The 26,996-nt window shown below is 36.4% G+C and overlaps 1 protein-coding gene and 1 long non-coding RNA gene across 3 annotated transcripts; one reads left to right on the forward strand and one right to left on the reverse strand.

The window, feature by feature from the left end:
* Positions 1-1,117: 1,117 nt before the first annotated feature.
* Positions 1,118-4,745, reverse strand: LOC126676708 (uncharacterized). 2 transcript variants are annotated; one of them, XM_050370974.2, is made up of 4 exons: positions 4,614-4,745; positions 4,459-4,535; positions 3,103-3,177; positions 1,118-1,841 (listed from the first exon to the last, which is right to left on the reverse strand). In XM_050370974.2, exon 4 carries the CDS (start codon positions 1,837-1,839, stop codon positions 1,141-1,143), a length of 699 nt encoding a protein of 232 aa, XP_050226931.1. In that variant the 5' UTR covers positions 1,840-1,841; positions 3,103-3,177; positions 4,459-4,535; positions 4,614-4,745; the 3' UTR covers positions 1,118-1,140. The 2 variants fall into 2 exon arrangements, 1 of the variants encoding a protein (XP_050226931.1); XR_007640385.2 differs by lacking the exon at positions 1,118-1,841 and adding an exon at positions 2,404-2,653 and having other exon boundaries at positions 4,614-4,735.
* A 19,500-nt stretch (positions 4,746-24,245) lies between these two features.
* On the forward strand, positions 24,246-26,007 carry LOC126676224 (uncharacterized). The gene is made up of 3 exons (XR_007640252.2): positions 24,246-24,528; positions 25,205-25,311; positions 25,977-26,007. It is a non-coding gene; the product is annotated as an uncharacterized LOC126676224 (long non-coding RNA).
* Positions 26,008-26,996: the final 989 nt, after the last annotated feature.

A 26,996-nucleotide genomic window follows, 5' to 3' on the forward strand; every position in this document is an offset into this window, starting at 1 on the left:
TTCCCGCTCTCTCGAGCCTCAAGGAATGCCAAAACCGCTATCTAGTCATTCAATCACACCAAGCTCACTCTCGTGTTACAAGGCAAACTAAATCAATATCAAACGATTAATCAATCCGCTCCAAGGTCACCTAAATTCAAACCCACTCTCGTGGAGCTCTAAAATCTAGGTTTTCTAACCTAAAGGTCGATCTAATCAACCACCTCTCGGTGCGTCAATCAAACTATGACATTGATTAAGGTAGCTAATCCTAATCAAGCAATGAATAATAGGAAAGAAACATGAGCATACAACACTAAGGACCAACCAAATCAATCAAACCCCTAAGTTATCATACTAACCCCCTAACAAGGGGAATTTAGCTACTCATATGTAGATTAACACAAACAATCAAGGTATGAGCAAAGTAGAACATTAAAGTAAGAAGAATTACCTTGATTAAATAAGTAGAGCAAACAACCATAAAAATAATGAAGATTCACAATAAGTAGCTTGTAATAAAAATGAAGATCTTGTTCTCATAAAGCAAATAAAACTTTCATCAAGCTCCAACAATGGAGGAATCTCCAAGGAGAAGATGGCTAATCTAAAAGAGGTAAAAACTAGAGAATAATCCAAAATGTCTACAACTTGTTGTGTACCCTAAAAAAGATAATGTGCTATTTATATGGGTTACAAATGAGGTAAACAAAGGACACCCTTCTAAGGAGTGTTGGGCCTAAAATAGAAATTGAGCCCTTGAGTTTTGTCTTGTCTCGAAATTCAAATTCTGAGCTCCTTTTTAAGGGGCTCGATCGAGCCATCCACTTAAGAGTGAGGGCTCGATCGAGCCTTATGCCTTGAAGAAACTTCTGGACAGCTTTGTTCATAGGGCTCGATCGAGCCTTCCTTCATAAGTGAAGGGCTCGATCGAGCCCCTCCTTTAAATGTCCATATCTTGCTCGTTTCTTCGCTCTTTCAACTCGCTCCTATTCCGATACTTGATTTCTTCATTCTTTAAGCCCAAAACACTTCGCATTGCTTCATTTTACCTGAAACGCTAATACACAAAATAAGCACACCAATACGGGGAAAAAACGCTTCAAAGTATACTAAAAACAAGCGAAAACAACTCCTAAACATAGGTGTAAAATGCACCTATCAACCCTCTGTCACTGAAAACGGCAAGAAGAAAGCTCTGAATCTCGCCACAAACTGAGCCCAAGAGATGGTAGCCATGTCAGCATGAACAGAGCTACGAAACCAGTTTCCGGCTGAACCCTTCATTGACATCTCTACAAGAACGACGGTCTGACGCTCCGTAGCCTGTAGTCGCCGAGCATTCTGCTCAACCTCCTCTAGAAAATCCAGCGCGTCTCCAGAACCGTCAAACTCCGTTGGCTTTAGCCTCATGTAAGCCAATACCAGATCCCTGTCAGTGGTTCCAACACCACCAACTACTGCACCACCAGCCTGTGGTTGCTGTTGCTGGGCAATCTGACCCAAAACCGCATACTGATCCTGCAAAGCGACCTGTCCCGCTTGCAGCTGAACCTGGTTGAGTTGTAACGCCGCGACTCCAGCCAAAAACGTGTTGAAGTCGAAGTCGCCCAACTCAGGTTGTGCCACACCTGGCGCTTGAGCACCTCCTGCAGCACCGCGTCCTACGCCTCTGCCTCTACCTCTGCCAGCTTGGCCTCGGCCACCACGACCTCGACCAGCTCGACCCCGACCAGCTGGGCCTCTGCCTGCTAGTCCTCTACCAGCATGAACCTCTGGTTCATTCTGATCCACCTCCATAGAGATCGCGTCATCAGCCTCAGCATTTTGCTGAGCCGCAGCACGAGTACGAGTATTCATTCCTAAGAATGAAACAAGAACAATTTAAATAACACATAAAATTTCATACCCAAGCATGAAATAAAACAAGCACCAATTAAGATTTCCCGAGAAATCAACAATGATAAAAATTTATTCACCCAAGTGAAAATAACAATATAGTAAACAATAAAGCAAATAAATTCACACGACTGACTCACGACATTCCTATTGGAGTAGGCAGAAAGTTTTGAAAACAAAAGATGACGTTTCAAAGACAAGACTCGAATCCTAATTCCGCAGTAGTTCCTAGGGTAAATTAACCACTTAGCATGCCAAAACAATTAAACAATTAACATTTAAAAAGGCCTTGGTTTAAAACCAAAGCTCTGATACCAACTTTGTCACGACCCATTTTCATGAATCGGGACCGGCGCTAGGGTATGGGTATGGTTGTACCAAAACCCGTAGCTAGCCTTGCGGATAACCAACTTAGATACATTTAAAACAAAGTACCTGCAGAAAATCACATGCTCGGGGGCAACCGAGACTTCAGCCTAATCTAGCAGTACAGATAAACAGCATATATTTAAAGTACGCTTAATCTCAAATAAACTCCAACATGGCAATATAATATAAATGCCATAACACTGTAATCATGCCACAAGCGATAAGTAATAGTTGGACCAATCCAACAACAATAGTCTAAAATATAAACGTAAGGCTAAGACATGAATAATATGAAACTACTACTGCGGTCTAAGAGTTTAAAATAGTTCGACACTTTATTTCTGAAATAAATAAAGAACCTCCGAGAATGAAGAAACGGAGATCGACCAAAGCTCAAATCATAAACCTGGAAAATTTGGGAAAACAACGGGGTCAGATTTACTGAGTAGAGTTTATATAACCATTTACATTTATTAAGTTAAAAACCTTTAAAACGTTTAATAAAACAATTTCATTATGGATTATCAATGAAACCCTAAACCACAATTCTAAATCCATTGTCGTGTCGGTGAGACGTATCTCAAAACCGATCCCCGACTATCACTTAATAAATAGTGAGCCCAGGAGACGTATCTTCCACCGGTGCCCTCACTAAGGTGAGACGTATCTCAAACCTACCTCAATACCATAATCATTACCGGTGCGCACGCAGTCCCGATGATGCCCATCGAGTAGCACGTTCCAAATCAAATCCACAATGTCGAAAACAGTTCAAAAGCTGCTTATACATATATATATATATATACAAAATAATACATTTGCTTAATAAAGAGGTAAATAGAGATATAAACTCACTGCTTGCTAAATCCACGTGATCCTGACAAGCAATCTAACTCTGGTTCGCCTCTGAAGTACGAACAGTCGACGGGTCTAAATAAAATATTAAAATCATAATTAAAATCAGACCCTAACTCTAAAGAGTACTAGACACCACATAGAACCAGTACAACACAATACCAAGTCACATATAATAACACACTTATATTAAATGCATTAAAAATATAACCCGAGTTATAAGGCACAAATCATATAATCACATTTAGAATGGTACATAACTTAATTTAAATAAATCCGAGTTAAAATCCATATTAGTGAGTCAGCCGAGTTATTAAAAACTACCAAGCTTCTTCCCACTTGTTGGGCGACCACAGTCTAACCCAAACCAAAACTTTATTAAATTTATAAACCCGAGTTTATAATTTAGATACTTGATAAATAATTATCTATATTAAAATAGAATTTAATATCTTATAATTCAAGTAACCCAAGTTACAACCAAAACTTAATTATTTTAAGTCTATAAAAGTTTAGGAACTAAACTGTACTTTAGCCAAATAGGGACTAAACTGTACTTTAGCCAACTAAGGACTAAATGGTACTTTAGTCAAATATAAATCAAATAAATTTCCATTCTTAATTTACTAAATAATAAATCAATTAGAAATCCAAAAGTTATAACTTAACTAAAATAAGTTTTTTAGAAACTTTAGGGGCTAAATTGTAAATTAGCCAAATTGGCATTTCAATTAAAAAAATTTAATATAATTACCCGAGTAATTAAATTAATTTAGATTATAAGGTCATTATCGTTTCCAATTTGCCAATTTAAAATCGAAATAATATAAAAGTTATTATCAAATCAATTAACAATAAAACTAACTTGAAGTATTTACTTGATTTAAATATAATAATATGGTGATCATTATGGCCTTTAAGCCATCCCTTCCATTCAAAATCCATCCCCGCCCAAGTAATGAACAACAGATTGAAATTTCTCACAAAATAAGCCATGATCATTAAGCTTTAACTCATACAAAACCTAATCAAATGATCATGACAATTATAGCCACTTAAGCATGCAAAATTTAGCCATGTGCAGCTCTTTATTATCAAAACAAGGAAGAACAACTTCAAAGGAAAAGATCACAGTGACCACGCATGGCACTCGGCTATGGTTTCGATCGAATTCGACTAAGCAAAAGTAACCACGATCACATTAACCAGACAAGATTTGCATCAAACATCAACACAATTGACAGCCATAAATTGACAAGAATCGGCAGCAACAATCTCAGAAAAAGGAATCGGCAGCAATATAGTTAAAACACGTTCGAAATCGAAACGGCGAGGAAACGAGGAACCTATACGTACCTTAATCAATTTCGAAACGTCGCGATGATAGAGCTCGCTGAGTTGGTGTGGATCGACGAAGAACAATCGAATTATAACTAATACAATAAGAAGGAATTTAAGAACCGTATTCGACGATATCGCACTTTAAACAAGAAAAGAATGAGAATACTTACTGAAGCTAATGAAAGCAAGAGTTGATGAATGATTATGATTTGATCTCAAAAACTTGAAGAATGGCGGCTAGAGGTTGTTCTAAAGAGAACAAAAATTTAGGTTTATGAGATAAGAAACGTGATTGCAGCGGTATCTTTATAAGGTGAGGAAAAGAAGAACCTGCTGCTTCTATTTTTGAAGCCTTAAAATGTATAGGCCTTTGGCCAAGTACAAATAATTTGGGCCAATTATTTCCGTGTAAAGGAAATAAGAAATGCATGCATGGCCGTGTGGTATGCATGGCATACTATTGTTTTTTTTTTTTTTTTTTAAGATTTAATAATACAACTAACACGAATCGAATCACGACCGAATCAACGAGCGACTCCAATAAAATTAAATAAAATTATTTACTAAAATAATATTAAATTACCTAAAGTTTGACGGAATATAAATTTAAAATTTAAATTAAAAAAAATAATAATAATTTAAAAATACGGGATATTACATTCTCCCCAACTTATTGAAAATTCGTCCTCGAATTTAGAACACAAAAACTAAAAGTATAACAACACGTAAGCCACATAAGATCAAACAACGATAACGCATAATCAAAGATACATGTACCTCAAGGAAAGAGGAAGGGATAACGTTTCCGCATATCGGACTCCGTCTCCCAAGTGCACTCCTCAACAGAATGATTCCGCCACAGAATTTTGACCATCGGAATCTCCTTGTTCCGTAACCTACGCACTTGCGTATCAACAACCTCAATTGGCTGTTCCTCATAGGACAGCTCCTGGTCAATCTCAACGCTCTGAGGCACAATCACATGTGAAGGATCTGAGATGCACTTCCTCAGCATAGAAACATGAAAAACAGGATGTACTAACGACATGTCTGGCGGCAGAACCAGACGATAAGCCACAGCTCCAATCCTCTCTGAAATCTCATAAGGACCGACGTACCTCGGTGCCAACTTTCCTTTGACACCAAAACGAACCACGCCTTTCATAGGCGAAACCCGAAGAAACACAAAGTCTCCCACCTGAAACTCGATGTCTTTTCTCTTCGGATCAGCATAACTCTTATGCCGACTAAAAGCTGTCTCCAACCTCCGTTTTATATTTATAAAATAAAGAATATTTAAGATAATTTTATGGATGTTCCAGAAAGAATAGCAAATCTTATATTATTGATTATTATTTAAGATTTTACTTTGTAAGGTGTATAAGTCTACTTATATATACCCTCAACTATTTCTTGAGGAAATTACACTCAGCACTTGATTATTAAAAATAATTTTAAAAATACTTGAGCATTTTTTTTTTTTCTGTCAACACTTGATCCCACCTTTTTATTTCATTTAGCACTTGATTCCACCTTTTTATTTTATCCAGCACTTGATTCCACCATTTTATTTCATCTAATACTTAACCCAACTTTTTTATTTCATCCAACATTTAACTCCATTTTTTATTTCATCCAACATTTAACTCCATTTTTTTAAGATTTAGAATTTAGATTTTAGGGTTTATGATTTTAAGATTAGAGTTTAGCATGATTTAGGGTTTAGCATGATTTAGAGTTTAGGGTTTAAAATTTAAGATATAGGGTTTAGCATGATTTAGGGTTTAGGGTTTAGCATGATTTAGGGTTTAGGGTTTAAGATTTAGGATATAGGGTTTAACATGATTTAGGATTTAAGGTTTGACATGGTTTAGAGTTTACAATTTAGGGTTTAGGGTTTAGGATTTAGCATGATTTATGGTTTAGGGTTTAGTATGGTTTAGGGTTTAGGGTTTAGAGAAATAAGATTTTAAATGTTAAGTTTAATGTTTTTATTAAATTAAGTGCTAGGTGCAATTTATTTTCTTTTATAAGTATTGTCCGCAAATAAAAACGAACATAAGTATTTTTGAGATTATTTTAACAAAATCAAATATTTTTCAACTTTTTTCCTGTTTCTTTGCCTCTACTTTAGACTTGTCCATTAGGAGAGAGTGATTGTCCTACATATGGGCCTTTATCACCATTTTCCCAAGAGTAACAAATCGTATTTAAATAGAAAATTGCAGAAAATATTCCGTTTTTTATAATATTTACAAAAATACTCTATTTTTTGAAAATTTATTTGTTTATCTTTTTTTTTTGAAAATTTATTTTTTTACTCCGATTTTTTTTTACTATGAATTTTTTTATAAAAATACTCCGTTTTTTTTAAACTGTATTATAAACGGTTTCAAAGATGTCAATTTTTTTTAAAAATTGAAACCTTTTGAAACTGTAATTGAAACAGTTTTTTTAAAATATTCCGTTATAAACCGTTTGAAACTCTATTAGAAACTGTATTTGAAACCGTTTGAAACTCTATTTTTATAAACTCTATTAGAAACTGTATTTGAAACCGTTTGAAACTCTATTAGAAACTGTATTTGAAACGTTTTTATAAAAGGGCCTAATTACTTAAAAACCACTCACCTTGTAACTTTTTTTCATTTATACCATGACCTAGGAAAATTTTCAATTATACTGTCACGACCCAATTTCATGAATCGCGACCGGCGCTAGGGTATGGGTAATGTAGTACCGAAACCCGTAGCTAGCCTTTCATTTAATTCATAAACACGTAAACCTGCAGAAAACCAATGCTCGGGGCAACCGAGACTTCAGCCTAATCTAGCAATTATAATAATCAACAGTTAAAATAACATGCTTAATCAATTCTGGGTCTAAATAGGCATAACATAAATAATCCAAAAAAATACATAACATGCTAGAGCAATATAACCAGTCAGACCAATCCGACAAAATAAATAATAATAACAAGGACGTCTAGTTACTACTGCGGTCTAAGAATAAAACAGTTTTACAATTTTATTAAAATAAAAGGAACCTCCGAGGAAAAGTAAATGCGGAGATCACCAGACTCTCTCAGATAATAACCCTGGGGAAAATTGGGAAAACAACGGGGTCAGATATACTGAGATGAGTTCATACCACTATCTACATTTATTAAGTGGAAAACCTTTAAAACGTTTAAAACATTTAATAACGATATTACGGATAATAGTTGGAACCCTAATCCACAATTCTAAATAATAATCATAATCCAATAGGTCTGGTCCCGAGAGCGGAGCTACACCGAGTTACCACTGACCACACTTATACCAGAGTCCCGAGAGCTGAGCTACACCGAGTTACTCTACCTGGTCCCGAGAGCTATGCTCACACCGAGTTACCACATTTCCATAAATACCTTACCCAGATCAATACCGGTGCGCACGCAGTCCTAATGATGCCCATTAGGTAGCACGTTCCAACTAAGAGCCATAATATAAAAACAGTTCGAAATATACGTACAGTATATATATTTAATATTAAAATAACAATTTACTTAATAAAGCGGTAAATAGTAAATATAAACTCACTGCTTGCTAATCCGCGTGAATACCGGCAAGCAACTAACTCTGGTTCGCCTCTGAAGCACGAACAGTAGACGAGTCTAGACAAATAAAATAATTATAAAAATTAGACCCTAACTCTAGAGAGTACTAGACACCACACAAGACTAGCACAAATAATCACGTAGCAATTAATCAATCCAAAATAACACAAATATATCCAAAAGGTAATAAAGCCCAATTAATATAAGTCTATTGAGTTCCCGCTTAAATCCAATTTATAAATATTATTTAATAACTTTAAATAATAAATAATTTACAAATAGTGGGTTTGCCGAGTTACCAAATAACTACCAAGCTAACCTCACTTGTCGGATGACCCAAGTCTAATCCGACTCAAAACGTTTACCAAATATAAACCCGAGTTTATATTTATAAAACAATTTAACAAAATAATAATCCAATTTAAAAGCGGAACTCAATAACTTCAATTTCAAGTAACTCAAGTTACAACCCCAAAAACTTAATCATATAAGTCAAATAAAGTTCAGGGACCAATTTGTACTTTAACCAATTAGGGACCAAATTGTACTTTTGCCAATTAGGGACTAAATTGCACTTTTGCCAATTTGATTTCCAAAAATCAAATTAATTACTTTAATTTTATAATTAAAACCAACAATAAAGTTATTAGCCGACAATCCACTTAATTAAGTTATAAAATAAGTTTAGGGGCTAAATTATAATTTAGCCAACTTTTGACAAAACGACATTTGAAAACAAATATAATTACCCGAGTAATTATATTAACTTAATTTATAAATATCTATCATTTCCACTATTTAATTTATATTCAAAACAAAACCCAAGTTATTAGTTAAAGTTAAACTTAAAGGATTGATTTTATTTAAGCAAAATAACTTGGTGGCTAAAGTGGCTATTAAACCTCATCTTCCTTATTCAAAAACACAGCAGCCCGCCTAACCCCATTCATGCCCCTAACTTCAAGTTTCTGAACTTGAAATCTCAAACCGAAACATCTAAACCTTAAGAACTAATTTCATCACAAATCTAAGGCATGAAATCAAACCAAAAACTCAACTTAAGCACTCCCCAAAACTCAAAAACGTTGACAGTAACCAAACACATAATCGGCCAAAATCAAACAAACAAGACGATGGTGAAATTCGTTCCAAAGGCTTTAACTACTAACCCCTAATCATATCCAATGTATTTGTAATCATAAACTCAACAAAAACAAATCCAAATCTCACACAGGAATCGGCAGCAATCAAAAAGAAATAAGAACAGCTTGAACAAAACAGAAAACGGAAATCGTGCGGCGATTGAAACGAGATCGACGGCGTACCGTTCAGCGAAAATGAGGTAGGGAAACGTAGATACGTGAGTCTAGATCGTCTGGAATCGAACGGAATCAATTTCGATCTAGAAACGAAAGAGAACGAATCAGAAAACCGAAAGACGTTTCAAGAGCAAACTGAATTCAAGTGAATCAAGGGTACTTACTGAACAGCGATCTTTGGTGGATGATATCGGCTTCGTTTCTCAGCGAAAGAACAAACCAAAAACGTCAAGGGCTACCTTGCAGCGTGATCTAGGGTTTTTGTGAAGAAATCGACTTTAAATAACGAAGGGAAGTGAGCCGAAAATGTGATCGAACAGGGCCGGATGGAAGGGTCAAGGGCCTGCTGCCATTCCCGAACGGAAAGGCCAAAATTTGGCCTGATCCCGTTCGGGAAAGGCCTGGTCCCGAACGGGACCAGTGCAAATTTTGCACAGTCCCGTACGGGACAGGCCCAGTCCCGTACGGGACCTTACGGGATTTCATCAGGTCTCGTAAGAGACCTGGTTTATCCCTTGGTTCAACCATTTGGTTGAACCAAGACCCAAAGGAGAATATATATTTTTTTTTAAAACCGAACCGAGGATGAATCGAACCACAATAAATTTACGAAACTTCAAATACCCCACAAAATACATCCGGAACCACGTCGGAAATAAAAAAAATAAATTTAAAAATTTACGGGATATTACATTCTCCCCAACTAATTAAAAATTCGTCCTCGAATTTAACACGACAAGTAAATCACATCAGAACAACACGTAATACAAGTAAAAACTGCAAAGGTCACAGAAAATCAAATATCGTACCTCACGGAAAAAGAAAAGGATAGCGATTCCGCATATCCAATTCGGTCTCCCAAGTACACTCCTCTACAGAATGATTGCGCCAGAGAACTTTGACCATCGGAATCTCCTTGTTCCGCAATTTACGCACCTGCGTATCGACAATCTCAACTGGCTGTTCCTCATAGGACAGCTCCTGGTCAATCTCAACACTCTGAGGCACAATCACGTGCGAAGGATCAGAAATGCACTTTCTCAACATAGAAACATGAAACACAGGATGCACTAACGACATGTCTGGCGGTAGAACCAGACGATAAGCCACAGCTCCAATCCGTTCCGAAATCTCATAAGGACCAATATACCTCGGTGCTAACTTTCCCTTGACGCCAAAACGAACCACGCCTTTCATAGGCGAAACCCGAAGAAATACGAAATCACCAACCTGGAACTCAATGTCTTTCCTTTTCGGATCAGCATAACTCTTATGCCGACTAAAAGCAGTCTCTAACCTCCGCTTAATCAACGGTACCTTCTCAGAGGTAATCTGAATAATCTCCGCTCCCGAGAGTTTACGCTCTCCGACCTCCTCCCAACAGATAGGAGATCTACACTTGCGCCCGTACAAAGCCTCATACGGCGCCATCTCGATACTCGCATGATAACTGTTGTTATAGGAAAACTCAATCAACGGCAAATGAGTATCCCAGCTACCCTGAAAATCGAGAACACACATCCTGAGCATATCCTCCAACGTCTGAATAGTCCTCTCAGACTGACCGTCAGTCTGAGGATGAAAAGCTGTGCTGAAATCCAACCGAGAACCCAAGGATTCCTGTAACGCCTTCCAAAACCTCGAAGTAAACACAGAACCTCTGTCTGAAACAATAGAAACCGGTACACCATGCAAACTGACAATCCTGTCGATGTACAACTGAGCCAACCTCGAAGCAGCATACGAAACCTTAATCGGAAGGAAATGAGCTGACTTGGTCATACGGTCAACTATCACCCAGATGGAGTCGTATCCCTGTCGAGTACGTGGTAACCCAACCACAAAATCCATAGCAATCCGCTCCCACTTCCACTCTGGAATAGGTAGTGGCTGCAGATAGCCAAAAGGTCTCTGATGCTCCAGCTTCACCTGCTGGCACGTCAGACACTTAGAAACATACTCAGCGACATCCTTCTTCATCCCGCCCCACCAGTAGGTACCCTTAAGATCATGGTACATCTTAGTAGAACCCGGATGAACACTATAAGCAGATTTGTGCGCTTCTTCCAGAATCTGGTCCCTCAAACCATCTGAATCCGGAACACACAATCTCGAACCATGTCTCAGAACACCATCCACAAAAGTAAACTCAGAATTTCCATCCTGCTGAACTTCCTCAATAATCCGTTTCAATTGTGGATCCTCAGCTTGTAAAGCTTTGATCCGATCAATCAAAACGGGTTGCACTTGCAACTGTGCTAACAAACAACCAGTCTGAGAAATCTGAAACTCATAGCCTGAAGCTATCAAACTGTGCCACTCTCTAACCATGGGTCTACGCCCAATCTCAGAAATATGAGCCAAGCTGCCCGAAGACTTGCGACTCAACGCATCGGCTACCACATTAGCCTTACCAGGATGGTACTGAATAGTACAGTCGTAGTCTTTCAGTAACTCTAACCACCTCCTCTGTCTCAAGTTCAACTCTCTCTGATCAAAGATATATTTCAGACTCTTGTGATCAGTGAAAATCTCACAAGTAGCACCATACAAATAATGTCTCCAAATTTTCAGCGCAAAAACCACAGCTGCCAACTCTAAATCATGAGTAGGGTAATTCACCTCATGCTTCTTCAACTGTCTGGAAGCATAGGCAATCACCTGTCCATGTTGCATCAGAACGCAACCCAAACCAATCCGAGACGCATCACAATACACTGTGAAACCGTCAATGCCAGAAGGCAAAGCCAACACCGGAGCTGTAGTCAAAATCTCCTTGAGCTTCTCAAAGCTCGCCTCGCACTTGTCAGTCCACTCAAACTTGACACCCTTCTGTGTCAATTTAGTTAAAGGTGCAGATATTCTGGAGAAATCTTGCACGAACCGACGATAGTAGCCAGCTAAACCCAGAAAACTTCGGATCTCGGTAACTGACCTTGGCCTTTGCCAATCCATGACCGCCTCAATCTTCTTCGGATCAACCTTGATCCCATCTTTCGACACCACGTGTCCTAGAAAGGTAACCTGATCCAACCAGAACTCACATTTTGAAAACTTAGCATACAACTGATGCTCACGCAACGTCTGTAGTATAGTCCTCAAATGGTAAGCATGCTCCTCCTCACTCCGAGAATAGATCAAAATGTCATCAATGAAGACGATCACAAATTGATCCAAAAACGGCTTGAACACTCTGTTCATCATATCCATAAACGCTGCTGGTGCGTTCGTCAGACCGAAGGACATAACCAGAAACTCAAAATGCCCATAACGAGTCCGGAAAGCAGTCTTAGGCACATCTGCATCACGGATCCGTAGCTGATGATACCCAGACCTCAAATCAATCTTGGAAAAACACTTCGCACCCTGCAACTGGTCAAACAAATCATCGATGCGAGGAAGAGGATATCTGTTCTTGACAGTAACCTTGTTCAACTGTCTGTAGTCGATACAGAGTCGAAAGGAACCGTCTTTCTTCTTCACAAACAGAACTGGAGCACCCCACGGAGAAGTACTCGGTCTGATGAACCCGCTATCCAACAACTCTTGTAACTGGTCCTTCAACTCTTTCAGCTCTGCAGGAGCCATCCGATACGGCGGTATCGAAATCGGAGCTGTACCAGAAACCACATCAATGCAAAACTCAATATCACGATCAGGTGGTAATCCAGGCAATTCCTCTGGAAACACATCGGTGAACTCATTCACTATCGGTACACTATGCATATCACTACCACCAGCCTCCAAATCACGAACCACAGCAAGAAAACCCTGGCAACCCTTGCCTAACATCCGCTTCGCCTTGATGGCGGAAATCAGATTCTTAGGTGTTTCTGCCTTTTCTCCCTGAAAGGAAAAAGGTAGACCACCTGGAATCCTGAACTCGACTGACTTCTCTCGACAGTCAATAGAAGCATAATGGCGTGACAACCAGTCCATCCCCAAGATAACATCAAAAGAAAGAACGTCAAGTACAATCAAATCAGCACATAATTCTCTACCCTGAATAACCACTGGACACGAAGGATAAACAACGTCCACTACTACACCTTCAGACATAGGTGTAGACACAGCTAGAGGTTCATTCAAAACAGATGGTGCTCTACCCAATTTCCCAGCAAAACAAGTAGAAACAAACGAATGGGTCGCACCCGCATCAAATAATACCAAAGCATCAGTAAAAGAAATCGGAATGGTACCTTGCACCACCGCATTTGATGCACGCGCATCCTGAGGAGTAAGTGCGAACACTCTGGCCTGACCCTGCGGCTGCTGCTGCGAACTCTGTCCGGTAACATAACCGTTGGAACCTCTACCGCCGTTACCACGGCCACCAAAACCTCTGCCACCAGAACCACGGCCCCGCTGGCCACCAAAAGATGCTGCAGGTTGAGAGTACCCTACAGACTGTGTAAACGCAGGTCTCTGCTGCTGATAAGATGACTGCGCCACACTGGAGTTAGACATCTGCTGCCCAGATGTCGGACACTCCCTAGAAAAATGACCCGGCTGGCCACAAGTAAAACAACCTCCAGGAGCTAACTGACACTGACCATAGTGCCTGCGTCTGCAATTCTGGCAGAACGGAATGTTCGATCCACCACTGTACCCGCGTCCTGAACCACGGTTACTCCCACTGCTACTGGAACTGTACGGAGCACTCCTGGCACTATGCCTCCCTTTGTTGTGAGTCCGACGACTCCCCCTGTTGGCCTGAGAAGAGCCACTGTAGTAGTTCCCACTACCATGCTGCACTGGGGCCTGCTGCCCCCCACTAGGAACGTCACTCTTTCCCTTCTGATTCTGGAAAGGGTCAGAGATCGTTCCAAACTGAACCATCGAATTTTCCATCCGCCGCGCACTATCCACTAACCGGGCAAACTCCATGTTTGTCCCTATCAGCAAAGGAAGAAACTCCGAGCCTAAACCCCTAACATAACGGTCGTTCACTCGCTCTTGATCACCCTGTAGATCTGTAGCAAACCGCCCCAAACGTACAAACTCAGTAGTGTAGTCTGTCACTGATCTATCCCCCTTCTTCAAAGTGAGCAGCTTTTCTCTGAAACTCTCAGTAACAGAGAAGGGTAGATAATAACCTCTGAACCTGGTCACAAAATCAGCCCAAGGTAAAGTATCCATAACTGGCCTGATGTTATCGCGATACCAATCCTTAGCTGGACCCTTCAGCGACATTTCCACAAGCATCACTGATTGACGATCAGACGCTTGAATCCTCTGACTGTTGTACTCAAATTCCTCCAAAAAGTCAAGAGCATCCCCAGTACCATCAAAAGAAGTCGGATTCAACTTCAAGTAGGTCATCACCAACTCTCTGTCTGTTGGGACATGACCGACACCAGCAATTCCACCAATACCAGCTACAGCACCAACCTGAGGTTGCTGTTGCTGCGCTAACTGACCCAGTATATTACACTGATTCTGCAGTAGAGCCTGATTGTTCTGCATCTCGACAACGCCAGCCAAGAAAGTAGTGAAGTCGAACGCTTGCAAATTTGGTGCTTGCTGCACCCCTGGTGCCTGCTGCACATTCGGTGCCTGAACACCTGCCGCACCGCGCCCTCTAGCTCCACCTCTACCAGCACCAGCTCCTCTGCCTCTACCAGCACCTCTACCTCTGCCAGCACCTCCACCTCGACCACGTCCAGCATTTGCCTGAACAGGTGGTGCGTTCTGATCGACTTCCATGGAAATCGCATCATCAGCCACAGCTTCTTGCTCTGCCGCAGCACGAGCACGAGTACGAATAACATTGTCCATATCCTAAGATTGAACAACAACAATTTAAATAACAGATATTTCATACCCAAGTATGAACAAAACAAGCAACATATATGATTTCCCAAGAAATCAACAGCAATAAAATGTTCACCCAAGTGAAATAGCATTAACAATTAAAAGCATCAAATCAACAAATAATGACTGACTCGACGCAATCCTATTGGTGTAGGCAGAAAGTTTTAAAATCAAAAGATGACGTTTTTAAAGACATGACAGAATCCTATATCCGCAGTAGTTCCTAAGACACAACCAAACTTAACAGAGTAAACACATAGCAAGCAATTGGCCTTGGTTTGAAACCAAAGCTCTGATACCAAGTTTGTCACGACCCAATTTCATGAATCGCGACCGGCGCTAGGGTATGGGTAATGTAGTACCGAAACCCGTAGCTAGCCTTTCATTTAATTCATAAACACGTAAACCTGCAGAAAACCAATGCTCGGGGCAACCGAGACTTCAGCCTAATCTAGCAATTATAATAATCAACAGTTAAAATAACATGCTTAATCAATTCTGGGTCTAAATAGGCATAACATAAATAATCCAAAAAAATACATAACATGCTAGAGCAATATAACCAGTCAGACCAATCCGACAAAATAAATAATAATAACAAGGACGTCTAGTTACTACTGCGGTCTAAGAATAAAACAGTTTTACAATTTTATTAAAATAAAAGGAACCTCCGAGGAAAAGTAAATGCGGAGATCACCAGACTCTCTCAGATAATAACCCTGGGGAAAATTGGGAAAACAACGGGGTCAGATATACTGAGATGAGTTCATACCACTATCTACATTTATTAAGTGGAAAACCTTTAAAACGTTTAAAACATTTAATAACGATATTACGGATAATAGTTGGAACCCTAATCCACAATTCTAAATAATAATCATAATCCAATAGGTCTGGTCCCGAGAGCGGAGCTACACCGAGTTACCACTGACCACACTTATACCAGAGTCCCGAGAGCTGAGCTACACCGAGTTACTCTACCTGGTCCCGAGAGCTATGCTCACACCGAGTTACCACATTTCCATAAATACCTTACCCAGATCAATACCGGTGCGCACGCAGTCCTAATGATGCCCATTAGGTAGCACGTTCCAACTAAGAGCCATAATATAAAAACAGTTCGAAATATACGTACAGTATATATATTTAATATTAAAATAACAATTTACTTAATAAAGCGGTAAATAGTAAATATAAACTCACTGCTTGCTAATCCGCGTGAATACCGGCAAGCAACTAACTCTGGTTCGCCTCTGAAGCACGAACAGTAGACGAGTCTAGACAAATAAAATAATTATAAAAATTAGACCCTAACTCTAGAGAGTACTAGACACCACACAAGACTAGCACAAATAATCACGTAGCAATTAATCAATCCAAAATAACACAAATATATCCAAAAGGTAATAAAGCCCAATTAATATAAGTCTATTGAGTTCCCGCTTAAATCCAATTTATAAATATTATTTAATAACTTTAAATAATAAATAATTTACAAATAGTGGGTTTGCCGAGTTACCAAATAACTACCAAGCTAACCTCACTTGTCGGATGACCCAAGTCTAATCCGACTCAAAACGTTTACCAAATATAAACCCGAGTTTATATTTATAAAACAATTTAACAAAATAATAATCCAATTTAAAAGCGGAACTCAATAACTTCAATTTCAAGTAACTCAAGTTACAACCCCAAAAACTTAATCATATAAGTCAAATAAAGTTCAGGGACCAATTTGTACTTTAACCAATTAGGGACCAAATTGTACTTTTGCCAATTAGGGACTAAATTGCACTTTTGCCAATTTGATTTCCAAAAATCAAATTAATTACTTTAATTTTATAATTAAAACCAACAATAAAGTTATTAGCCGACAATCCACTTAATTAAGTTATAAAATAAGTTTAGGGGCTAAATTATAATTTAGCCAACTTTTGACAAAACGACATTTGAAAACAAATATAATTACCCGAGTAATTATATTAACTTAATTTATAAATATCTATCATTTCCACTATTTAATTTATATTCAAAACAAAACCCAAGTTATTAGTTAAAGTTAAACTTAAAGGATTGATTTTATTTAAGCAAAATAACTTGGTGGCTAAAGTGGCTATTAAACCTCATCTTCCTTATTCAAAAACACAGCAGCCCGCCTAACCCCATTCATGCCCCTAACTTCAAGTTTCTGAACTTGAAATCTCAAACCGAAACATCTAAACCTTAAGAACTAATTTCATCACAAATCTAAGGCATGAAATCAAACCAAAAACTCAACTTAAGCACTCCCCAAAACTCAAAAACGTTGACAGTAACCAAACACATAATCGGCCAAAATCAAACAAACAAGACGATGGTGAAATTCGTTCCAAAGGCTTTAACTACTAACCCCTAATCATATCCAATGTATTTGTAATCATAAACTCAACAAAAACAAATCCAAATCTCACACAGGAATCGGCAGCAATCAAAAAGAAATAAGAACAGCTTGAACAAAACAGAAAACGGAAATCGTGCGGCGATTGAAACGAGATCGACGGCGTACCGTTCAGCGAAAATGAGGTAGGGAAACGTAGATACGTGAGTCTAGATCGTCTGGAATCGAACGGAATCAATTTCGATCTAGAAACGAAAGAGAACGAATCAGAAAACCGAAAGACGTTTCAAGAGCAAACTGAATTCAAGTGAATCAAGGGTACTTACTGAACAGCGATCTTTGGTGGATGATATCGGCTTCGTTTCTCAGCGAAAGAACAAACCAAAAACGTCAAGGGCTACCTTGCAGCGTGATCTAGGGTTTTTGTGAAGAAATCGACTTTAAATAACGAAGGGAAGTGAGCCGAAAATGTGATCGAACAGGGCCGGATGGAAGGGTCAAGGGCCTGCTGCCATTCCCGAACGGAAAGGCCAAAATTTGGCCTGATCCCGTTCGGGAAAGGCCTGGTCCCGAACGGGACCAGTGCAAATTTTGCACAGTCCCGTACGGGACAGGCCCAGTCCCGTACGGGACCTTACGGGATTTCATCAGGTCTCGTAAGAGACCTGGTTTATCCCTTGGTTCAACCATTTGGTTGAACCAAGACCCAAAGGAGAATATATATTTTTTTTTAAAACCGAACCGAGGATGAATCGAACCACAATAAATTTACGAAACTTCAAATACCCCACAAAATACATCCGGAACCACGTCGGAAATAAAAAAAATAAATTTAAAAATTTACGGGATATTACATATACCCTATTTTCGATTTTTATGTTTCATCTCTACCCTAATGAGTTAAATTGACTTATTTTCTTTTGAAAAAGAGTGTAAATTAGTCTTTCATTTTTAACCTATATTCTGATAAAACATTAATGTTAATCATTTATATATCTTGTTTTTAATATTTTCATCCTAAAATTAATTAAATTATCAAATTTTTTAATTTTGGGGTACAAATGAAACATAAAAATCGAAAATAGGGTACAATTAAAAATTTTCCTAGGTCATGGTATAAATGAAAAAAAATTATAAGGTGAGTGGTTTTTAAATAATTAGGCCTTTATAAAACAGTTTCAAATGTGTTTTTTGAAACTGTATTTGAAACCGTTTGAAACTCTATTTTTATGAAACCGTTATAAACCGTTTGAAACTCTATTAAAAATTGTATTTGAACCGTTTGAAACTGCGGAGTAAAAAAATAAATTGCGATTTTGATACGCTTAGAAACTTTCAGTTTTTGAGACCGTTTAGGTACGCTTATAAACTTTCAGTTTTTGGGGTAAATTTATAAATATTTTAGTTTTTTAGGTATTCTCCTAAACTTCTCTATTTAAATTGTGATTCTAAGTTAAATAATCACTCTCAATTATTTTGATAAATTAAAAATAAAATTATATATTATAAACAAATTTAAAAACCGCGATGAATTTATTTTATTTTTAATTAATCTAAAAACATATGTTATCTTTAATTGAACTAAACTAGGGAGTATCATTCTTAATTGATTAAAATAATTGAGAGTGAGTTCAAAAACCGGATTGAATCGTGGCTCATTTTTAAAAAAATACTAATGTCCCAACCAAATAAGACCGAGCTTATAGCTTTGGACGAAAACACCTTTAGAGTAAATATTTTAACTCATTTCCCTCACGTCCAAATTATATATCACGCTCTAATAATTTTTAACTATACCCCAGCAATATGTTTACAATTATAGGAGTAATGTGATGTACTTATTAGAGATTAGGGGGCAAAACGAACCAATTTTTTTTTTTTAAAGAGTTTTTGTTTAAATCAAAAACTTAATCTTATTTGATCTCTCATGCCAAAGTCGAGGGATAAAATAAACATGTGTCTATTTTGTTAGCTTTTTGTATAATTTTGATAATATATAGATAAAGAAAAGTTTAGGGAATGTGAAAATATATATACTTAAAGTACAATTATTCAGTACCTTAAATTTTCAAAGCTATGAACTTTCTATCGAAGTATGCAAACAACCAAAAGGTTTAGAAAGTACAATAACACTAACACACCATGTGCAATTGTCTAATAAAACTCTCTTATGTGATAGACATTTAATTTTGAAACAAAACACTAGAAAAAAATTGCAAGTTTTTGACTAAGTAAACTGAATCATTCACAACTTTGACATGCATATGATATGACAATAACACATAATCCTTTTCCAAAATTTCATGCATATTAGGGTTCGGGCCTTTAAATTACTTAGACTGTTCCAGATTTTAAATCGAGCAAAAATACATTTAATATCTCCTTATCATTTTATTTTTTTTATACATATAGTGTGTGTTCACCACATCTTCAAAGCTTATGATATTTCACCATATTATTAAAATATATAAAAAGTTTAATCGACTAAATTATATTATATAATTATTAAAATTATATGACATACAACTTTATGTAAAATTTTCCTAATCTGAATATAGAAATAAGTTTGGAATTTTTTTAAATATATGTATGCAATTAGGATCATGTCCATCGCCATGATGTTTAATTAATTGATTAACATTACATATTTGAGCTTTATTGTATGAAAATAAAAATATTAAAAATGGCAAAATACTATTTCTTATATGAACAAATAATTATTTTTTGTTTGAATTTTAAAAGTACAGTTGGAAGTATAAATTGAACACTAAAAACAAACTCGAAACTCCTATTTAAGGGTTTTTAGGATTAGAAATATTATACAAAAATGAAAAAGAAAACAATTGTATTACTTCTCATGTTTGGTGAGCGATATGGCATTCGTCTTTTTAGATTAAACGACATTGGCCTTTTTAGAGGCAAACTCGATGAGTAGATTACTTTTTTTAGAAAGTCCTATCCGCGTAGAGAGATGGCCGCCCACATTTACACCACCACCTATAAACGAAATGTAAGAATCGATAAATTTTCGTGCAACATAAATATCTCAAATATAATAGTATTGGTAACGAATTGAGTTAAAGCAAAAAAATAAACCAATGCACGCGTTTTTCATTGAATTATTTTTGTAAATTATGAAGTCATCATGAACATGTAGTAGTTAGGCAATGAACCGTGTATGTATTCATTTATTGGCCATTGCCATTTAATGGATAAGATATTTCATAGTATTTTCCTACCTTCTTCACAACCTTCTATATAATTCCTTGCCTATATATCTCATCAATCATCGTCTCACATACAAAATCTTACACACAAAAAATATTTAGCAAAGAAAAACACAAGATGATGCTTAGGGTTTTTGCCGGAAAATTACGAAAGGGTCTCTCATTTTTCATACAAAAAAGTCATAATTTCACGATCAAAAGTATGAAATCGACCGTGCCAGATGACGTAAAGGAGGGGCAATTTGCAGTTTTTGCCATAAAAGGTGAAGAAATTGAAAGATTTGTTATAGAATTGAGCTATTTAACAAATCCTAAATTTGTAAAGTTGCTTAAGCTGGCCGAGGAAGAATATGGATTCAGACAAAATGGTGCTCTTTCTATTCCTTGCCCACCTCAAGAATTGCATAACATTCTTAATGTTCTTAGCTAGCATTGCCAGTTTCTAATATTATATTATTTGGAGATCGAATAAGTTCACATGAGGTATACAATTGGGGGGTATGTCACTTATTTTCTAATAAAAAAGTGATAAATTTTTAAATAGTTATTTAGAAACTCGGACCCGAGATTTCTCACGATTCTTATAAAAACGAGAAGATTACCACTCTTGATTGGTACTATTATTCATCATTCTTTGTTTCATTAACTTGGTGCTGATGCACTTAGATGTACAGCTGAAAATTGATAATAATATATACTGAATTATTCAAAGAAAGCTCTCATCGTTACTATAAAAAACCAAGTTTAATCACGGGATTTGTTGTTTTACATTAATATGGAATGTCAAAACATGCATCTTTTACCACAAATATGTCTGCAATAGATTCTAAGCTGAAGAATGAGTTAGCTTAACTTTATCCAAGTTAATGTAGGTTAAATTAGGAGTGTGAACTAGCCGAGTCGAGATCGAGTTATGCAAAGCTCGAATTTGAATTCGAGCATGTTATACAAGTTCGAACTGGAATTCAAGCTTAAACAAATTTAAATTTTCAAGTTTAATTTCGCGCTCTAATAACATCCGAGCTATGATATCGATCAGAGTTGAATTATATTTTGAGATAATAATTCTGCTTAGGGTAAAAATTAGACCACAAGTATCTCTTTGGGTGAGAATAAACCACAAACCTATAATTTTTCATTAATTTCACTACTATCAATTTAAAGAGTTTACGGACAAAAAAAAGAGAAAACAAAATGACCAGACAACTTTTCCTACTTTAAAGGCATAACTCTTCAGGACTAATTGCAACAAACTAGCTAACAAATACCTAAATTAACTGAATACTAATTAATAGATAATTAATTGACAATTTGACATTCTCTTGTGATAAGAACCCATTACTGTTCACGTACTAAGTTTGTGTATCACTTACAGAAGATTATATATTTTTGACTTATCAAGCGACTTGAGTTTGAGTTCGACTCAAGTTGAGCAAAGAATAGTTATTTAGAATTATAATATTTGGCATGTATTTAGTTTTTTTATTATAGATCATAAATTTCAATTAATTAGATACACATAAATTTAAGGGTTAATGTTACTATATATTACAACCTTTCGCGTTTTTTTGGATTTAAGTACAATCTTCAAAACATATCACCTAATATTCTAACCTTTTATTACGCATCATATATAGTATAAATGTCTAAAACGACGTAGATTTAGTCATTCACACGGCAAAAAACGACATCATTTTTTCAAAAATAAAACATAAAATGCAAACCGAGTTTTATAATAAAAAGTTTGAAAATGTTGGGACGTTAGGTGAGACGTTTGGTACATTGTATTGTATTAATTGAAAAATAAAATGATAGATTGTGATATATGATATTCACACAAAATTTTAAAATATAAAAAAAGAATTAGTAAGAAAACAAACTATTATTCTATCCGTGTACAACTATTTAGTTGATATTTAAGTTTGGCATGTTATTAAACTCGAGTAGTTAAAGCTCGAGTTCGACTCAAATTTTTCGAGATCGATCGTAAATTAATTTTTAATAATTGACGAGTAGCTAATATAATTTTTTTTGGAATGTTTATTATTGAATTTAATGGTCAATGCATCTTCTTATTACCCTACCAGCCCTTCTATCAAATTTTAAAAATTAAATTCTATTATATATTTTCTGTATACGCGGCTTCAGCTTCTAGTGAATGGGCACTTTTTATATATTTCATGGATTGAGATTTAATGAATGGATTCACAGTTGCAGATTTGCACCCGTTATACCTATTTATGGACCGGCTCTGCTGAGTTTTAATATATTTTTTATAAAAAAATGGAAAAAATATTTTTTAAAATATTTTTTATTTTTATTTTAATAAAAAAATAGAAAAAATATTTTATTTTTTAGCACTTTTTTTTACTAGGATTTCTTTTTATTATAATAACATTTATTTTTTTATTTTTATTTTAAATATTTTCTTTTTAACATAACACGTATATTTTTTTTTTCCTCTCTTTCTCCTTCTTTTTTCTTCTTCTTCTTTTTCTCCATTTTTTTTTTCTCTTCATTTTTTTTTTCTTCTTTATCGCTTTTCCGCTGTTCTTCATCAATCTAACGTAGTTCCGCCATCACACCACTGTCGATTTCCCATCATGCCGCCGTCGATCCGCCGTTCTTCCATATTTAGTGTAATACCCCAAAATATTGAAGCATTTAATTGGACTACGTGTCCAGTCCTGTTTCGCCAGGGTGGCGATATTGGAAATAATTTTCGAGAAACTTAATATTTTATTTCAATTCTAAAGTTAGAATTGGAATTAGAAGGAAAAATGTCAAGAAAAGCTCGAAATAAGGTACAGGGACTAAAGTGGTAATTTAGCCACTACGACTTAAAATGGAAATTATTTCGCCAAGGTCCGCGAAATGTTTTATAGTATATGTGGTAAAAGTCTCGAGTCAATCGGAGACCTTTTAAAATCTGGACGCGGATGCGTTTTGGGCTAAATTGCAATTTTGTAAAGTTCAAGGACCTAATTGTAAATTAGCCAATTAAGCCTCGAGAATAGCAATTGAAAGATTATTGACGGAAAATAATAATTTTTAAGTTAGTATTATTTATATGAATATAAATAATACGTATCGACTCGAGTTAAAAGGATAATTTAACCGTTTGGTTAAATTAGAAAGTTTAAAAGAGAAATGGTTTAGATTAAAGAAATGAAGGATTAAAACGGCAAATTTTCCAACTCATTTATATGTTTCCTTAAGCATAAGGAAATGAGAAAAGGATCAGAAGAAATGATCCAGAGAAGAGAGAAAATGACGATCACCGTCGTTTCGCCGCCGTTTCGCCGTTTCTCGTCCAAATCGCGAGTTCTTTATATCGATTCGTTCAGAATTCGATTCTCTATCATCTTTGAGCTTCAAATCGAGGTAATCTTGACGTTTTAGTTGCTGAAATTGAAGAATATAGGGCTGCCATGTCGAGATCGAATCGTATCAACCGTAGTCACGTTATTTTTGACGTTTTTGATGATTATTGAGTTGAATATTGTGTTATATTGATGTAGAAACATGTCGGAATGAGTTAGGGATGTCGGGAGCATGTCGAGATGATATTTGGGGCTGTTTTATGGTGTCGCACGACGTGCGACAAGGTCTCACGACGTGCGACATAACCTCGCGACGCGAGCGGACTTGCGATTGGCATAATTTCTTCGTTCGGACTCGGAATTGAGCGATTCTCGTTGCGTTGGAAAGAGGAAAGGATTGTCTATCAATCCTAAGCATCATATCAAGGTAATATTGCTGATTTGGATGTTAAAAGTTGAGGTTATAGGCTGTCTCAACGAAAATGTTACGCTCGAATTCCGTACGTCGGAATTGAGACGTTTACGGTTGATTTCGAAGTGATAAAAGTGTTTATAATGTGTTTAAATGATCTAGGTATGTGTTGGAATGAATTTGGAGTAATTTGGGGCTTTGAAAAAGGTCTAGGAGCCTCAAAACCGCTGCTTCCAAAGTGCGCACGACGTGCTGCACTTCAGCACGTCGTGCTGGTGCGCGACGTGCACCACAAGGGTGCACGACGTGCACCACAAGGGTGCACGACGTGCACCAGTGAAGGGCACGTCGTGCCCTTCATGAAAAATGAAGGGCACGATGTGCCAAGCTGGCACGACGTGCCCTACTTCGATTGTGACCTCCCTGGGACTTCCGGGAGCGAAAACTGGCTTCCGATGGCATGATACGGGTGTAGAACTCTGATAAATGTCTTAAAATGAATATTAATAAGACATTATAGCAATGAACATTAGCATGATGAGTAATCAAGAAATGAATAGAGATCTTTAAAGAAAGATACGTTTAGAGAACGACAATTATGTTTCGTTCTTTTATCGTGATAGGTATCTAGTGCAGTTTTTAAGAATAGGATTCTCTAAGTATATATTTTAACAATAGAATCCTATGATAGATGTGACAGACTATCGAGCTACGAGTATGACGAACCAAGAAGCTCGATGAGGATTGACGGACCAGTCTCCTGGAGCTTACGTTCGGATATAAGGAATAGCGGTCACAGTGAGTGGCAATTTACTTTCGCGTATTATTATTATTAAAGTTATTTTCATATATTATGAATATGATTATCAAAACGTCGCATTTATATGATTTGCTTATATAAGATGGTATGTTTGATGATTGTGATTATATGAATGCCATTATATTCATTGTTTGAATATGAGTATCTAGCATGCGATCCGAAGAAACCAACTACCTATTGGGTGTCAATAGGCTGTGTGATCACCAGTATTTGAGTCAGTCTAGCGTGTCTAGATTGTCTATGAGATTATGAAATGCGCATACGATATGAATGCGATACGAGTGAGAACTCGGTTACGGTGTAACCTGAGCCCCGTATCTAGTGGGTTGGACCCACCAGTGAGTTGGACTCACACTTTGAGATTAAGAGATTGATCGCGGCTGACGTGGTTGAGTGTGAACACTCCCGGGTCGGATCACTTGGATCAGTTTGATTCGAGTATTCGGAGTGAGATAAGTTCAGAGTTTAAGATTAGGGTTTCGGTCGGATCTGCTATTTATGAATATTATGTTATTTTCATATTATATCGAGATAAATATATATATGTTTGAGTATGCGATGTGTATTTTGATAATACCGATAATAAGTTGCATACTCACTCAGTATTTTCCCAAATACTGACCCCTCACTCTGATGTTTGCAGGTATTAGAAGTCGGATCAGACAAGCCATCTCTATTGTGCCAAAAGTCATTGGACTTGCACAAATATGAGTTCCTAGAGCTGCAGTGGTCAGTAGGTGTCAGTATAAGGATAGCGATTTAATTTCAAATAGTTTATTTTGAATGTAAACTCTAATATAATACTTTGATATCTATAAGTATGTTATCTAAAAGAGTTTTCTGAAAATATTCTATATATATGATAATATGTTTTTAAATGCGAAAAATTATTAGTGGTTTTAGGCTTGCTACGGGTTTTGGAGCTACCACTCCCATTCCCTAGCGCCGGTCTCGGCTCAATAATTTGGGTCGTGACATTTAGTTTAAGCGATTACGATTTATTTTAATTCTCATATCTATAAAAATTGCTCTTTAATTTTTTTCAGTTTCAAATCTAAAAATTTGCATAAAAATGATTTTATGTTGAAAAAACTATTTTCTGCATAAATTAGCGTCTGATTATCATATTTGTACTACTGTATGACATTATCATATCAATATCATTACACTACAGAGAAAAATGATATTTTAAAAAAAAATGTTTGATTATCATATCGATATCATTAATGTTAGCATATATGTATCAATAACGTTATCATATCAGTATCATAATATTATATGGTTACGATAATAACATGGTAAAATTTATAATAAGATTATGATAATAGTATGATAAGGTTATGGTAAAAGATTATGATATAGTTATGATAAATTACGTTATATGTAAATTTCTCTTCAAATTTAGAATAGACAGTGAATTTGGTTTTCCACGTGTAAAGAGCCAAAGTCGCTTTCTATTTCATATCTTATCAACTAAATTTCAAATTTTAAATATAATATTATCCCCTTTTCATCATTAAAAATGATTAAAAAAATAAATTAAAACTTAAAATTAATAGATGAATATTCTTTAACATTTATAAATTTAAACAAAAATAAAAAAATTTAAATTAGAGAGACCATTAAACTAAAATTAAGTCACATTTTTTATATTTAAAAAGCT

The sequence above is a fragment of the Mercurialis annua genome, linkage group LG4 (assembly GCF_937616625.2).
Source record: "Mercurialis annua linkage group LG4, ddMerAnnu1.2, whole genome shotgun sequence".
Lineage (NCBI taxonomy): Eukaryota > Viridiplantae > Streptophyta > Magnoliopsida > Malpighiales > Euphorbiaceae > Mercurialis > Mercurialis annua.

Coding starts and splice junctions, on each gene's coding strand:
- LOC126676708 (XM_050370974.2), bottom strand. CDS start 1,839: ATGAATACTCGTACTCGTGCTGCGGCTCAGCAAAATGCTGAGGCTGAT.